Below are 16,325 nucleotides of genomic sequence, written 5' to 3' on the forward strand. Positions count from 1 at the left end.
TTTTTTTCAGTGAGTTATGTATGAAAAAAAAAATTACAAAAACGAAATCCGTACCAAATTAGAGTAAATAAAAACACTTACTTGATCTCTGGTTCTTAACGAAGTAAAGGTGTAGTCTCTCCTTAAAGGTGTTTTCATTCACGTAGTACTCAACTCGCACTCTGCAAAAGAAGGAAGGAAGAGCTATAGACAGTTACTGATGGTGTGGTGTGGTGTGGGGAGGTGTGACGTGTGTGGTGTAGTGCTTAATAATGTGGTGATGTGTGAACTGTGGGATAGGTAGGTGATGTGATGTGGTATGGTGCTGTAATTAGCAGTGTGGTGTGGTGCAGTGCGGTGCGATGTGGTGCGGTGCGGTATGGAGCGAAGTTTCACAGTGTGGTGGTGGAGCCTCGTAAAGTGATGAGTTTGACAGTATGATGATGTGGTATGGTGTAGGGTGGTGGAGAGTGGTGGGGACAGTGATGCGGTATGGTAGTGGGAGGTTTGTGGTGAGTGAAAGGGGTTAGGATATTAAATGGACAATAGGACGAGCAAGGAGAATCACAGAGCTGTGAAGAATTAAGACTGAGTAAATGGGGAGTTTGTGTTAAGTGGAGAGTCAGAGAAGTGTTAAAGAGTTAATGACAAGTCCGTGCACAGACTGATATTACGAGTTTTATGGAGAAAAATAAGGGTTTGAGAAGAATGTGGAAATAATGTTAAGAGGAGCGTCAGTGGAGACCTTGTGTACATGGAGAGTTAATTAAGTGGAGAGAGAGTGTTAAGGATGAATGAATTATTTTTTATATTCTGGCTGCGAACGGACGATGTGATACAGTTGAGAGAGATCTTGTAGTGAAGGGGTTACTGAAGGCAAGGTAGTTCTGATGCTTTCCAATAAATAAACATCTACACCACAGCGCTCCTGCACTACCTGATTTATCTGCCAAAAACCTCATCCTCATGCCCTCCCTCATCCAAACACCCCCCTCTCTGTATCCAACTATCTCTAACTATCGGGGAAAGACGTCCTCAGGTTTATGATAAGGTTAATAAAGAGTTAAGCAAAAGTAAGAGCTTAGTGACGAGAGAAAGATGAGTTAAGAGGAAGTTGAGAATTAGACAGGAGGGTACTTAGTTATAAACAGAACGTACCCACTGTTTCATGCAAGAAATACCGAATATTAAATGAATACTCACCACTTCTCTAAAATATTAATCTATCTACCTACAGTACCTATCTATCAGCATATCTTTATATATATTTATGTCTACAAATGTTTGCTGTCATAAATCTCTCTCTCTCTCTCTCTCTCTCTCTCTCTCTCTCTCCGCTCAACCTCCATCCACACAGCAGCCTATCATTACTGACGAAAAAAAAACCGTCTCGACTCCTCTAATGAGACGCTTCGATTCTTCTACCTTGATTACAATGAGCTTCAGCCTTTGTTTGCGGATGCTCCACTGATTAGCCGAATACGTGGCACTACGATAACAGCTTTTTTAAAAATTCTTTTTAATCTTCGAAATTTTATACATCGATAATACAAACGAGACTGATATTGCCTTCATTAATCAGATATTGCCTTCATTAATCTATTCACTGCAAGGCGTCTCCCTCAAGCAGAATAAAATTATCCAATGGCAGCAAGGATAACAGAAACATGACAAAGGTCACTTGCACGCACCGACCCTTGCAGCATTCTAAGGGAAACAGGGAGGGGGTACTATAATCTGAACCGGGTGGAGATCTGTCACTGTGCAAAATTTCGTCTTCCTAATACAAAAAAATGGTTGTGCATACTGGCGTTGCCCCCCTCCCCCTTCCTCGAGGGCTGGACATAACTGGGGTGGGGGTGTAGGCTACCATCCTGCCAAACACGGGGCTCGAGTCGATGTCTGTCACTTTGCAGTTTCCATTTCTTAACACTCCCCCCCTCCCATTCGAAGGCCTGGACAATATCCATCAAAAGGTACAAAAACACACTGAGTAAGTATAAGTATTTGAATTTCATTAAATCAGGCTTTACTAATCTACCAGAAGACCCGCCGACATGTCGTAAAAATACCCCAGCTAATACCAATACACCAGTCCTGTATGAGACAGCCCTAGCATGTATTCAATATGGACGGTGGGTGTTAGCGCCGAAGTGGTGACATGTAGAGGTGTATGGTATGTAGGAGGATTGCTGGGCCTTGATAGCAGGCTGTGAAGCCTATGCCCAGAGTCGGACACACACACACACACACACACACACACACACACACACACACACACACACACACACACACACACACACAAAAAGCGGGTTCAGTGATACAGTTAGGAACAGGGACACACACCGCACTGGCCGCCCCTACTGATGGTGAAGGGAAAAAAATAATCACAGTGATGGAGTTAAATTTCGAAAGGTCTCTCCATAACTAAATAAAACCCTACGAGACTTAAAGGAAATGAAAAAGAAGCATCACAGTATTTAAGAAGTTAATGAAGACTGCTTAAATTACCAACAATAGAAGCCATTCACCAATTAAAAAAAAAAAAAAAAGATTTTACTAAAATACAGTAATGGGAGGAAAAATAAAACAGAAAATGTGATGGTGGGTGAAAGGGTTAATGATCGCTGGTGAGAAATAGATCCAGTTGATTAAGAGGAAATGAGATGCAGAGTGACCTCTTGAAAGAGAGAGAGAGAGAGAGAGAGATTGTCCGTGTGTGTGTGTGTGTGTGTGTGTGTGTGTGTGTGTGTGTGTGTGTGTGTGTGTGTGTGTGTGTGTGTGTGTGTGTGCAGCTAAATACAGGAAGTTAGAAATTTTAGGTGGAAAATATGGAAAAATCAAATGCTCTCTCTCTCTCTCTCTCTCTCTCTCTCTCTCTCTCTCTCTCACTACTGTACTACTTAATTTCAATCCTGTTAAACATGTTACTAGATAACAAAGACCGTAAGATTCTCTCTCTCTCTCTCTCTCTCATGCACCACTTCACACTCTAATTGCGTCCCATTTTCTGTTTCAATTCGGGCCTAAAGAGGGGAAACTTCTCGATTATCCTTTTCCTTACTTACCTTGATCACGCAACAACGCGCAACTTAACAAGGAAATGAGAGAGAGAGAGAGAGAGAGAGAGAGAGAGAGAGAGTCGTTCTATATATCGAATTGGCTGTCTGTCATCTGTCTGTCTTTATGTCACTTCATTCCTTTATGGTGCAGAGTTTGTCTTTTTACATGGAGACCTATCTGCCTAGCTTCCTCTCTCTCAAAATCCAATAAATTCATCCATAAATACATCTGTTATCCTCTCCATGTATGTATGTATGTATGTATGTTTGTATGTACAGGTATGGGTTTATATATGTAAGCATATATGTATGTATGTATGTATGTATGTATGGGTTTATATATGTATGTATGTAAATCGAATAGTAATAAGACTAAGAGAAATTATCCTCAAGAAGGTGGTAGACTCATGCAAGGTCTTGCCCTATTTTTGGACATAAAATTCACTGGCATAGGTCATGGGTTACTCTCTCTCTCTCTGTCTCATGCGGCTTCCTTCCATTCGTTCTCTTTTCTCCCCTCTCCCTATCACTCAGGAGCCTTCGTTCCCTCGTTCACCCTTTCCTCCCACCCATTCTCTCTCTCTCTCTCTCTCTCTCTCTCTCTGACAATGGTGGACATGTACGAGCTGTTATTATTGCCCTTATGATGTTTAAACAGGAGAGGGAAAGTAGTTTGCTGAGAGAGAGAGAGAGAGAGAGAGAGAGAGAGAGAGAGAGAGAGAGAGAGAGAGAGAGAGAGAGAGAGAGAGAGAGAGAGAGAATGAATATAATGAGCAAAGGCATATTAGTTTCAGGCCCCTGTATCTTAAAGGTAATATATCGTTAAAGTTAATAATGCGTGTCAAACAGATTTCTCGAATGAAAGCGTAGCATCGATCATCGGGGACCATCGATTCTACCTCGACTGATGATGAAATATTTGTGTTTTTTATAGGAATATGGTGTTGCGGTGAGGCTACGTTATATACGGAACCCCCGAGATTACTACTACTACTACTACAACTACCACAATTATCATCAATATCATCATCATCATCATCATTATCATTATCCAATTCACCACACACAAAAAGGTCGGCTGGATACCAGGTAATGCTATTTGATTGCTCAGTGGGACGTGAATCAAAGGATAAAAGGGACCCCACTTGCAGTTCTTAACTCTCCCACATGCTGAGTCCCGGCAGGTATACGGATAATACACACACACACACACAGACACAGACACACACACACACACACACACACACACACACACACACACACAAAGACAATAATATCTTAAATCACACAATCTGCGATCTCCTCCTCCTCCTCCCATATCTGGTTTCTGGGCAGGATATTAAAAACTACGTCAAGCCAGGGAGCTTAAGTTTTTTTTTTTTTCTCTCTCTCTCTCTCTCACACACACACACACACACACACACACACAAACACGTCCTGAGGCTGACGATGTTAACCCGACATAGGCGTACGCACATGCTATCCTTAATATTTCACAGGGTGGTTCAAATGTCTTGCCCCATGAGATAATATGTAAATTAAATGTTCCTAACTTACTCTCCCGCTTTTTTTTTTTTTTTGTGGCCGTTTCTAAGCATATAATTCTTCTCTCCTATCTTCACCCACTTGAAATATTTTCGTTTTAAACTCTACCTCAGTTCATTTGGACGTGAACCCGGTGGACTAAAGGCTGAACATTGACCCTCCCTGCAGTCCATCATATTTTCTTTTTGGAGGAGGAAGTAAAGGGAAGTTTTTAAACCACGCACCTCCACCGGCCGGTTATTACGGTGCCACCACATACAGGCGTCCCTCTCCAGCACCCGTCTTTATTTTAGCTGCTACAATAGGGATTTATTCAAAACTGGGGAGCGTCCAATCAGCGAAGAGATATGCGAAGGCTCTATCTAAATCCTTCACTTCGAAAAGCCTCTCCTAAGCCGACTAAAATCGTCTGTATTTAGCAAGAATAAAAACGCAAAGTCTGTCACTGCATCGGAGAATTTCACTTCCTCTATTCTGCTGTAGAAGAAGCAAGCTTTGACAGTTAAACGGTACCACTGAATGAGACAAATCCGACCACTGGGGACAACTTCGACCGGTTTGAAAAAATGTTAAATATAAAAAATATAAAATAAATATTACAAATAATAAAAATGACATCATTTTTTATATTTACTTAAAAATTTTCAAAAAGTTCCGAGTTGCCTTCCAGCTTTCGTATTTGTCCCATTCTACGGTACAAGTGCTCGTAGTTGTAACCCCAGGCTCAGTCGGATTTGAAAGCGGTGTTGGCCCTTAGACATTATGCAAATATGGTGCAATTCCATCCAATAGTCTTTCATAATGTTCCTAAGGCAGACGGACAGACAGATAACAGACAGGTGAACGAACGGTCAGACAAAGACAAACACAATAGAGACAGATAAACACAGAGACAGACAGACCAGAGACATAAACACAGACGGAGACAGACATACACACAAACCAATCCTACAACATAACATTCTTGGTGGCGTTAATTACAACAAATACATTGAGTCATGACGTAATGTGACCAATAGCATTTATTTATTTCTACCAAACGGTGCGGAATATTGCTATCAAAATAAAATGAACCGTACATTAACCGAATCTAACCTAATAATGTAATTTAATCTAACATAACTCACCATTCCCATTCCACTTTTATACTTCTCCTTTGGGCCATTAGAGAGAGAGAGAGAGAGAGAGAGAGAGAGAGAGAGAGAGAGAGAGAGAGAGAGAGAGAGAGAGAGAGAGAGAGAGGGGCTGCTTGGTTGGTCAGGAAAGAAGATCCAAATAAGGCCTCTTGGGACATCTTGCCTAACCCTACCTCCCCCTGTCTGTCCTGCCTCATTTTGCCACACCCCTCCTCACCTGCCCTCACTCTGCCACACCTCTCATCACCCTGCCTCACCCTCCCTCACCTTGCTCACTCTACTTGACCCTGCCTGACCCTTCCTCTCACTGCTTGAATCTGCCTCACCCTATCTAACCCTGCCTCTCCTCTCTCTGCCTCACCATACTTCACCCTGCCTCACCCTAACCTTCTTCTATTACATTCATTTCTGGCTATATGTTAAAGTTTGTTCTCTGAGGTCCAGCAGTCCTCCTAGGTACCACACACCTTCACATACCACCACGTGGGCACTATTACAGATCGTAGTAGTAGTAGTAGTAGTAGTAGTAGTAGTAGTAGTAGTTGTTGTTGTTGTTGTTGTTGTTGTTGTTGTTGCTGTTGCCCCCAAGTTCATCCAAAACGTGAACCCGGTGGACTGCAGGTTCAAGCCGCCCTCACCCTGCAGTCTACCATCCTTCTTTCGGGGGAATTGGGAGGGAGGTAAGGGATTTTTGTATAACCGGGCAGTGGAGCCGCCCACCTATATCAGCGCCACCACGCGAAGGCCTCCCTCTCCACCACCAAAGTGTACCAATATTAAAGCGATATAAAAAACATACAAGAGAACGGTGAGGTGCGATATGAAAAATAAACTGCAATGGAAAATGAGCTGCGTACCCTCCTATGCCACCTGAAATACTACTCTAACTCTGCCGTACAAATTTACAATTCATCATCTCTGACATTTAGAATATTCTACAGTTATTATAGGTTTGGGCGTGTTTAACACTGCCATCCAGCGCACCTGCCTATGTCTTTTCTTCCACTAAATTTTCCTATCTAATCTTTCCTTGTTCTATCTGTATCTGTTTTCCCATGTCCTATGTATATATTTATCAATGTAGTTATCTATCTGTATTTCAGTAATGCTTATCTATCTGTCTGTCTGTCTGTCTTTATACTTTAATATCTTATTTATCTACATCTATTTCTAAATCTGTCTGTCTGTCTATCTGTATATCTTATATATGCACAAAACGTCCCTTAACCCAGTCTCTCTCTCTCTCTCTCTCTCTCTCTCTCTCTCTCTCTCTCTCTCACACACACACACACACACACACACACACACACACACACACACACACACACACACTCACTCACACACACACACACCAACTAATTTCCTGTGTAAACTGCAACAGAGAGAGAGAGAGAGAGAGAGAGAGAGAGAGAGAGAATTATTTTACCACTCAATTAAATGAAGATTATAAATAGCACAGATTTGTCTTTTACCACTCACGCTGTCAAAACAATATTACTTTTGCTGACTGCGCATTTCCACACGACTTAATTAAACAACCAAAAAATTAAATTGTTTACTTAAATCTCAATTTTAAAAAATACAGTGGTTTTAACCCCTTCACTTCAGCGACATATTTCTTATTCTTGGTATTCCCAGACGGTTTTATTCAGGTAAATGTTGTCCATGGGGAACTGGAGGGATTAGATAAAGCCTTAACTAGCTCCACAGTGCTAATATTTAATGATAATCGCTGAATAATATCGTCTGGAGGTAGGTCGATAAAAATGAAAACACGTCATCAGATTCAGGGGATTTAATAATGTACTGCCATTAACCATTTTGTTATTAAAACATTACCGATCAATCTCCTGTAAATAAAAACCCCCTGCGAAAAATAAAAGAGTAATAGACTTGATCCAGCCATGAAAGGGTTAGTGGTGATAGTATAGAAACTCAGGCTCCTATGACTCAGCTGAATATAATCGTCTGGGGTCAGCTGGAACAGGGAGTTAAAAATTGCCCTGATGATTAACTACACTGAACTTCCAATGTTTAATACTTGAACTTCCAATATTTATTTAATTCTCTCTCTCTCTCTCTCTCTCTCTCTCTCGTGCCCATACATAGGCATAAATTCCCCTCTGCTTATGTTCAGAAAAATTCTTCTGTGCCCACACAAGACAGCTCCTTAATATCTACTCCAGCCTCTCCTTCCCCCCCCCTCTATCTCTCACTCTCTCACACACACACACACACACACGCACATTTACACACATAGGCATATACCCGTACAGATATACATAATTTCTCCATCTGTTTCTCTCTCTGCCTATCTGTTTGTCTGTCTGTCTGGCGCCACTCTAAGATACAGCCAGACACTCTCCATTCCATCCCATCTCTCCAGCCTCTTTCAAGGACAAGATTTATCGCGGCTACTGTTGGATATTTTCCGGGAATTATTCTTGAGATGAAAATACTGCTTGGTATAAATGCCACGTGTGATTTAGTCAGCTTCTGGATTGTGTGTGTGTGTGTGTGTGTGTGTGTGTGTGTGTGTGTGTGTGTGTGTGTGTGTGTGTGTGTGTGTGTGTGTGTGTGTTTGTTGACATCTCCAGGCAACTTATTCAACTCTGAAGACTTCGAAAAAGACGGGCCACAAATATTTTGTATTAACCCCATCGCTACTAAACGTCTCTCTTCTCTGTCCATCTATATCTATCTATCTATCTATCAACAAACAGACGCTAAAATCCAAAACTGAGGGAGCTACGAAAAAACAGCCTCCACCTCTCCGGCACCTGTCATCAAGCCGCCCTTCCTCCAAGTCAAACCGTCCTTGATAAAACATTCCTATATAAAACCCGAAAGTAGAAAATAAGGCACCATTAACCCTTCCAGAAGTGTTAAGTTTTATTACTTTTACCACCAGACGATTTTATTTGCTGCAAGACAGGCTTTACTAACTGGAGAGGTACAATACAACCTGCACAAACCTATTTAATGCTACAATTAATTTCGAAGCGGAATAAAATCGTCTGATCTTCGTAGGAATGAGAAAAAAATAATCGCTCTGAAGGTGTTAAATTGATGATCTGATTACTTTGCGCTCTCTCTCTCTCTCTCTCTCAGTATATCCCATTTCTGCATTTACTGGTTAGCTCTAATCTTCTTTTCTCATTTTCACTCCCTCCTCTCTCTCTCTCTCTCTCTCTCTCTCTCTCTCTCTCTCTCTCTCTCAGTGGTGTGTGAGGTGCTTGAGCGTGCAGTAACGAAGCTCTGTACATGGGAGCAAACACCCGTGGTTGGTATGTCTTTTTTTTCTTTTTGCTGTTAATGAAGCTGTTTGCGTGAGAGAGAGAGAGAGAGAGAGAGAGAGAGAGAGAGAGAGAGAGAGAGAGAGAGAGAGAGAGAGAGAGAGAGAGAGTCTCCCTTGCGTTTATGTGTCACTTTTTATTGCGCAATGAAAACAAGGTAAGGCTTGTGTGTTTTACTGTTGATGACCCTGTGTGTGTGTGTGTGTGTGTGTGTGTGTGTGTGTGTGTGTGTGTGTGTGTGTGTGTGTGTGTGTGTGTGTGTGTGTGTGTGTGTGTTTCGTGCTTTAGTATTAATATTAACATCAAGGAATACTTAAAATTATTATGACGCCCAATGATTCATCCATTCATACTTATATACATTAATATAAACAAACATATGCATTCTGTGTAATACATTGCAACACTATGCCTATTTTTACACACTCACAACCACCCACACCCACACACACAAACACACACACACACGCATCCCCCATCCTCCCCACCCTTCCCACACACAAGCACACGCACACACTCAAACCCACCCACCCACCCACACCCCTCGCAACACACACACACACACACACACACACACACACACACACACACACACACACACACACACACACACACAACTATACTTAGGCCTGTCATTCTCAGTCTGTTTGTCTCTCTCTTTGTCTTTGTCTCAGTATACACACGAACACCCTTCCCTCTCTCTCTCTCTCTCTCTCTCTCAAACCTGACATCCCTCAACTCTACTCCACCTAAGGAAAAAAAAAGTCCCACTCGAGTCTCCCATTACTCGAACTCATTATAAAAAGTACTTTATTTTTTACCAATTGCGGTAAAAGAGCTGAAAATCCTTACAAGATAGATACAAGTTTGGACCTTATGAGATATTGGTTAAAATGAGGTTTGGACGTTGGGAACATGATCCTGAGTGTGTGTGTGTGTGTGTGTGTGTGTGAGAGAGAGAGATAGAGAGAGAGTGTGTGTTTTAAAAATATACCATCGGACTGATGGGTTCAACCGATAAGGCTGTTCTGTGCATCTCCTTGTGACTGAATTTGAACCTTATCTAACATAAAGACTGTAGCCTCTCTCTCTCTCTCTCAACAAGCTAAGCCCAGGATCTAAGATAAACAAACTATTTTAGCCCTCCTGTTTAAAGACGATAAAAACAGCGCGTATGTGTTCACCTGTGTGTGTGTGTGTGTGTGTGTGTGTGTGTGTGTGTGAGAGAGAGAGAGAGAGAGAGAGAGAGAGAGAGAGAGAGAGAGAGAGAGAGAGAATCTTTATATACTGAACTCTCGGTGTAAGTTAGACAGTTCTTTTCCTAGGCCTCAATATGAAGGATTCCATGTCCTTCACTTACGAGAAAAAAAAACCCTCCCCCCCAAAATCCCCTCCCTCTAAAAAATCCCCTCCACAAAAAATCCCCTCCTCCAAAAAATCCTCTCCCCCAAAAAATCGCTCCCCACAGAATATCTCCTCCCCCAAAAAATCCCCTCCCCCCGAAAAAAAATCCCCACCCCCTCCGGAAGAAAAATTCCCAAACGTCGTCTTGACTCAGCCGGGGATCGAAATCGTGACCTTTAGAACGGGGGAGGTATTCTCGTCGGCACAGGAAGGGCTGCTAGAGATTATTTGATTCACCTTTACCTGGCGGAGATTTTCATCATTTTGTAACTATATCTTGTTGCTTAGTGGCAGAATACAAGACGAAGGCTCTACATTCCTTCCATAGCACTTCTTCGTGACTGGCACCACACTTTAATGTTCATCTTACGTTACAGCTAAACACTAAAGATGTAAATATGGTATTTCTATAACCAGTCAGAGTGAACAGGGTATCGCACAGTTCTATATCTTACACATTAATACGATGCTGGAGATGGACGCCTTCATGTGGTGGTACTGATAGGAGTCGTGGACTGGCTCGGTTATACAAACGTCCCTCAATCTGCTTAGACAGCTATGGCCACCAATCAGATAGATAAAGATACCTATTGATATATATCCATAAATGGAAAGAAATACATGAAAAAGACTGCGACATTGAAAGATTCATACACAGATAGACAAATATCACAGACATACTGTAAATGAACGACAAAATAAGCAAATTTAGTTGAGTATGATTTGAAGGGAATAAATTACTACAATGTTAGGCTACATCTGAACCTATTACACACATACACACGAAGGATACACACACATGCATATATGCTGTACATATACACATGAATACACACACACACACACACACACACACATGCGCGGAACACTAAGAAACTGACAAAAGAAGCATAAGAATCTATACATATACGGTGTCTGCACACACTGAATTGACACAAATATAAAAGTAGTCTCTCTCTCTCTCTCTCTCTCTCTCTCTCTCTCTCTCTCTCCCCCTCCCTCTCTCTCTCTCTCTCTCTCTCTCTCCCCCCCCCTCTCTCTCTCTCTCTCTCTCTCTGTCAAGCGTAAAGAAAAAGTGTCACCTGGAGAAATAAAATGAGTCTTATCTTTAACTCTCAGGCGCCCACAGGATTGCCAGTAGAGTAGAGAGGTGAGGAGTTAGCGAGAAAAAGTACCGTATGAAATTTATGGACAGATTTGAGAGAGAGAGAGAGAGAGAGAGAGAGAGAGCGAGAGACAGACAGACAGACAGACAGACAGACAGACAGAGAAAGCTATGTTAAGGAGAACGACTGAAGCAAAAAATATAACTTTTCCGAGATAGTAACGAATATCATAAGCTTTAGGCCTATGCCTTTCTCCCTGCCCCTTCTCTCTCTCTCTCTCTCTCTCTCTCTCTCTCTCTCTCTCTCTCATTATATACCCCAGTTCCTCTTAAGACACCCACACAGTCGTGACGACGTGACGAGAGAGAGAGAGAGAGAGAGAGAGAGAGAGAGAGAGAGAGAGAGAGAGAATTTTCTGTCGCTGAAGGTGCGTTGGTGAGGATGGAAGAAATATGTTTGATATGAGAGAGGAAGAAGATATTATTTCTGTCCTACCCACCTGCCTACCTACTCGCTCACCTACCTACCAACCTAACTACCTGCCCACCCACCTGCCTACCTACCTACCTATAGTTCATTCACCCCAACCTGACGGAGTTTCGTTCATTTATTGTTCAATCTCCCGTAACGCAGTGGTAAAGAAATTAGACAATATTCTCTACACTGTTTACTTGCACTTCTTCATGACTAGCATCAGTCTCGAGTTAATCTCTTGTTAATATCTGGTGACATACATACTTTCTCTCTTTCATGTCTATTTTCCTACTTACGTTCTGATAGTACTTCCTTACCTACTACCTATATCTACCAAGCTACCTACCTACCTATCCACCTTCCTGCCTACTATCCCTTGTCACATTCTTATCTACTTACCTAGCAACCTACCTACATACCTACCCATCTTCCTACTTACTGTTCCAACCTACCCACTTATCTGTTTTCACACCTACTTACCGGCCTACCTACTTAAACACCTACCTAAATACCTACCTACCTACTCGATGATCTTACGACCTACCTTTCCACCCTATCTACCTAGCTCAGTACCTACCAACCTATTTCTCTTATACTGTATTTGTCGTCAAACTTCCTCCCTTCCTACCCACCTAACTACAATTACCAAACTTATTTCCCCTCTCCTCTCTCTCTCTCTCTCTCTCTCTCTCTCTCTCTCTCTCTCTCTCTCTCATTAATAGGAAACCCTAGATCGTCCTGTGATAAAAGCAGGTCGGCGTCTTTTATCCCAGGACGATTAAGGTTTTTGTACCTCTGGAATCGATAATTACATAACAGTGTAAGTCTGACCCATAAATCCTTCAGTTCGGGAGCTTTTGTTTTTTCTAATTCATTCCTGACATCTCCAGAAGATTTTCTTCAACTGAAAATGGATCTATAGTTGTCTTGGGGTTACCTGAAGACTAAACTAACTTTCCTAGTTAAAAAAATCTATCTTAAAATTAATAACATCGACTAGAAGCAGCTCTCCTTTCATTAATAATAATAATAATAATAATAATAATAATAATAATAATAATAATAATAATGAATAAATATAATAATAATAATAATAATGAATAACAAAATTTCATTGGTAGCACTCATTTAGATGTGAACCTGGTAGACTGCAGGCTGAAGGTGCCTATCTCCTGCACTCCACCATCCTCCTTTTGGGGGATAGGAAGGGATATGAGAGACGTCTGAATAGCCGATCAGCGGGAGTTGCCCAGCTATATCAGTGCCACCACATGAAAGCATCCCTCACCAGCATCCATTAAAAGGGTCAATGTTCTTTACAGTCGTATTCACAAATTAAATATAAGTAAATGAAGAAAGGCTCTGACCTGACACTATCTAATGTATAGTTCATTCACCTTCTTTTGGCGAGGATTTTCGTCCTGTTGCAGCCTATATCTCTTAGCTCAATGGTACAATAAATGAATACCATGATTTTATGCTTTTCATGGCATCTTTTTTTTCTTTTTTTTTTGGCCAGCAACATTCTCTAGTGTTCATCTTTTACTGCTCAGTGTTCAAAATGGAGAGACGGCAGTTTCAAGCCAAGCTCAGGCAAACAAAATATGACTGAAATCAGTATAACGTAACGTAACCCAACCCAAACTAACGTAACATAACGTATCGTAACCTAACCTACCCTGATAAATGACCCAAGCCTGTCTGCCTATCTGTCTGTCTATATCTGTCTATCTATATCTGTCTATCTAGCAGTGGCAATATCTTTGTTTGTCTATCTATATCTATTTATCTATCTATGACACATAACAGATTCAGAGCAACAATGATAAAATTGACAAATAAAAACCTAATAAAAACCTCAAGCTTTACTTTCTCTAGTGTTTCAGAATACACACACACACACACACACACACACACACACACACACACACACACCATCCTTAGACTGTGCGCACTCTCTCAGCATGCATTCTGTGTAGTGCTAAAGAGAAGAAAAAGTAAACTTTTATTTGTGTGCCGTCTCTTACATACTGTGTATGTAAGAGAAAATGGATCACACACACACACACACACACACACACACACACACACACACACACACACACACACACACTTATTATTATACACCTGAATGAACACAGACATACATTCCTCTCTCTCTCTCTCTCTCTCTCTCACACACACACACACACACACACACACACACACACACACACACACACCACTAAGCCGTCCTCCATCCATCCATCCATCCCCATCTTATCAATATTCCTTTGATCGATAAGGTATTTTGCGTCCTCCCTTCCTCTTCTCTCTCTCTCTCTCTCTCTCTCTCTCTCTCTCTCTCTCTCTCTCTCTCTCTCTCTCTCTCTCTCTCTCCCTCTCTCTCTCTCTCTCTCTCTCAGTACCTTCCCAGGACCAACTCATGCACATTTCTCCCACCTCCCTCTTTCTCTGTCACACACACACACACACACACACAATTACTTTCCCTTTCTCAATTTCACATAACTTATAAAGCAACTAGTTGCTGAGAGAGAGAGAGAGAGAGAGAGAGAGAGAGAGAGAGAGAGAGAGAGAGAGAGAGAGAGAGAGTTCGCAAAAATATGGAATCACACCTGACGTTTTAATTATCACAGTTAAAATGTACCAGGAAATAAAACATCAGAACTTGCTTCATATTCTCACGCTAAAAATGTACGTTAATACAGCACGCACTTTTTTTCCCCCCTCTCTCTCTCTCTCTCTCCCTAAAAATGATGCAACGTGAGAGCTATTATTTTCACACGGTGCTCGAGAGGAACGCCTTCATGTGGTGGCACTGAAATAACCCGGCGGCTCAATGGGCTGGTTATACAAAAGTCCCACAAATAATACCCTATCCCTGGAAAGGATGATCGTGAACAATATAAGAAAGGGAATTTAAGCCTGAAGTCCACCAGGGTCTACTTCTACTACTACTACAACAACAACAACTACTACTACTACGATTTGCTTAGAGTCTACGGTACAAACAACACATTTAAGAAGCATCCGTAAGAACTATAATACTATCCTTTTCCTTTCCTCAAGTAATCAACAAGACAACCATCGTTACTTCCTTCTGTCTTACAACCATCAAAACATGAATTAAAGATATCTCACTTTGTTCACTCGAAAAATAAAACTCACATCACGTCTTTTCTTTCAACCTACCAGTAGTAAAGACAAAGTTTAGAGCTAACTTTATTTTCCCAAAGTTTCTCTAATATTTAATTCGGTGCTCTATTCTGCACAGTAATTATTGCAGCTGTTGTGGAGAGAGAGAGAGAGAGAGAGAGAGAGAGAGAAAGAGAGAGAGAGAGGTCATGGTACAATTTCAAATACGATAAGACGCCATGGAAGTGAAGTATTTTGTTTTTTAGGGACTGGGATGGAGGAGAGGCTGAGGAGAAGGTGATGGAAGGTTTGATCTCTGTGTTGTGATCTTTTGAAGCCTGGGTGAATGTGGGCTCAAAATATCACAGAACGACTCTCTCTCTCTCTCTCTCTCTCTCACACACACACACACACACACACACACACACACACACACACACACACACATACACACACACACGATGATTTTTATATAATTACGAATAATCTCTCTCTCTCTCTCTCAGATTCCCTTCTCGTTCACCTCCACATGCCACAAGCGCCATGGCTCCTGTGTTTTATGAGTGAATGGCAGCTGATAAGGGGTTTCTGTTCTTGTATAGATACAAGATTTGTGTGAGGTTTCCTAGTGTGCTTTTGAGAGCGAGAGAGAGAGAGAGAGAGAGAGTTAAAACAGACATACCGGTACCTTGAACTTCATAGATCAAAGACAGTAGATCTCTCTCTCTCTCTCTCTCTCTCTCTCTCTTTCTCTCTCTCTCTCTCTTTAATACCCTTGACTGTGCTAACGGGACATTCAGGGAGAAAAAAAAAACATGATTAAAAATGCAACATTTTCAGAAATTTCCTTGCTCTTCAAACAATTATTGTGATAATTAAGTCCTAGAATTTACTGTCTATCTATCTACCCATCTATCAATCCATCTATCTATTTATCAATCTATAACTACGTCGTACTGAGGAGGTTACTAAGAGCCTAAATCCTCCTCACGTTTACGCGTATCTAAGCTGAATAAAATCGTCCGTAGATATGAAAAACAATAATATCGTACTGAAGTGATCACAATTTTTCCGTCTCTTCCACACGCTGACGATTTTTTTTTATTAGTGCAATTTCCAGATGATTTTCTGCGCTCCTTTTTCTTTATTTTTTCAGAAGATTATACTTAATTTTCCTGTTTCTTT

General features: G+C 41.4%; 1 protein-coding gene across 1 annotated transcript in view; it reads right to left on the reverse strand.

Annotated features, from left to right (window-relative positions):
- Positions 1-16,325, reverse strand: part of LOC145400916 (potassium channel subfamily T member 2-like) — a 222,844-nt gene that overhangs the window by 183,191 nt on the left and 23,328 nt on the right. The window contains exon 3 of the mRNA XM_080273274.1: positions 82-161. Coding sequence (XP_080129400.1) covers positions 82-161 — 80 coding nt within the window. The remainder of the gene's footprint in view (positions 1-81; positions 162-16,325) is intronic.

The sequence above is a fragment of the Coenobita brevimanus genome, chromosome 54, assembly GCF_032717465.1.
Source record: "Coenobita brevimanus isolate Jiangsu-jjx chromosome 54, ASM3271746v2, whole genome shotgun sequence".
NCBI classification, from domain to species: Eukaryota; Metazoa; Arthropoda; class Malacostraca; order Decapoda; family Coenobitidae; genus Coenobita; species Coenobita brevimanus.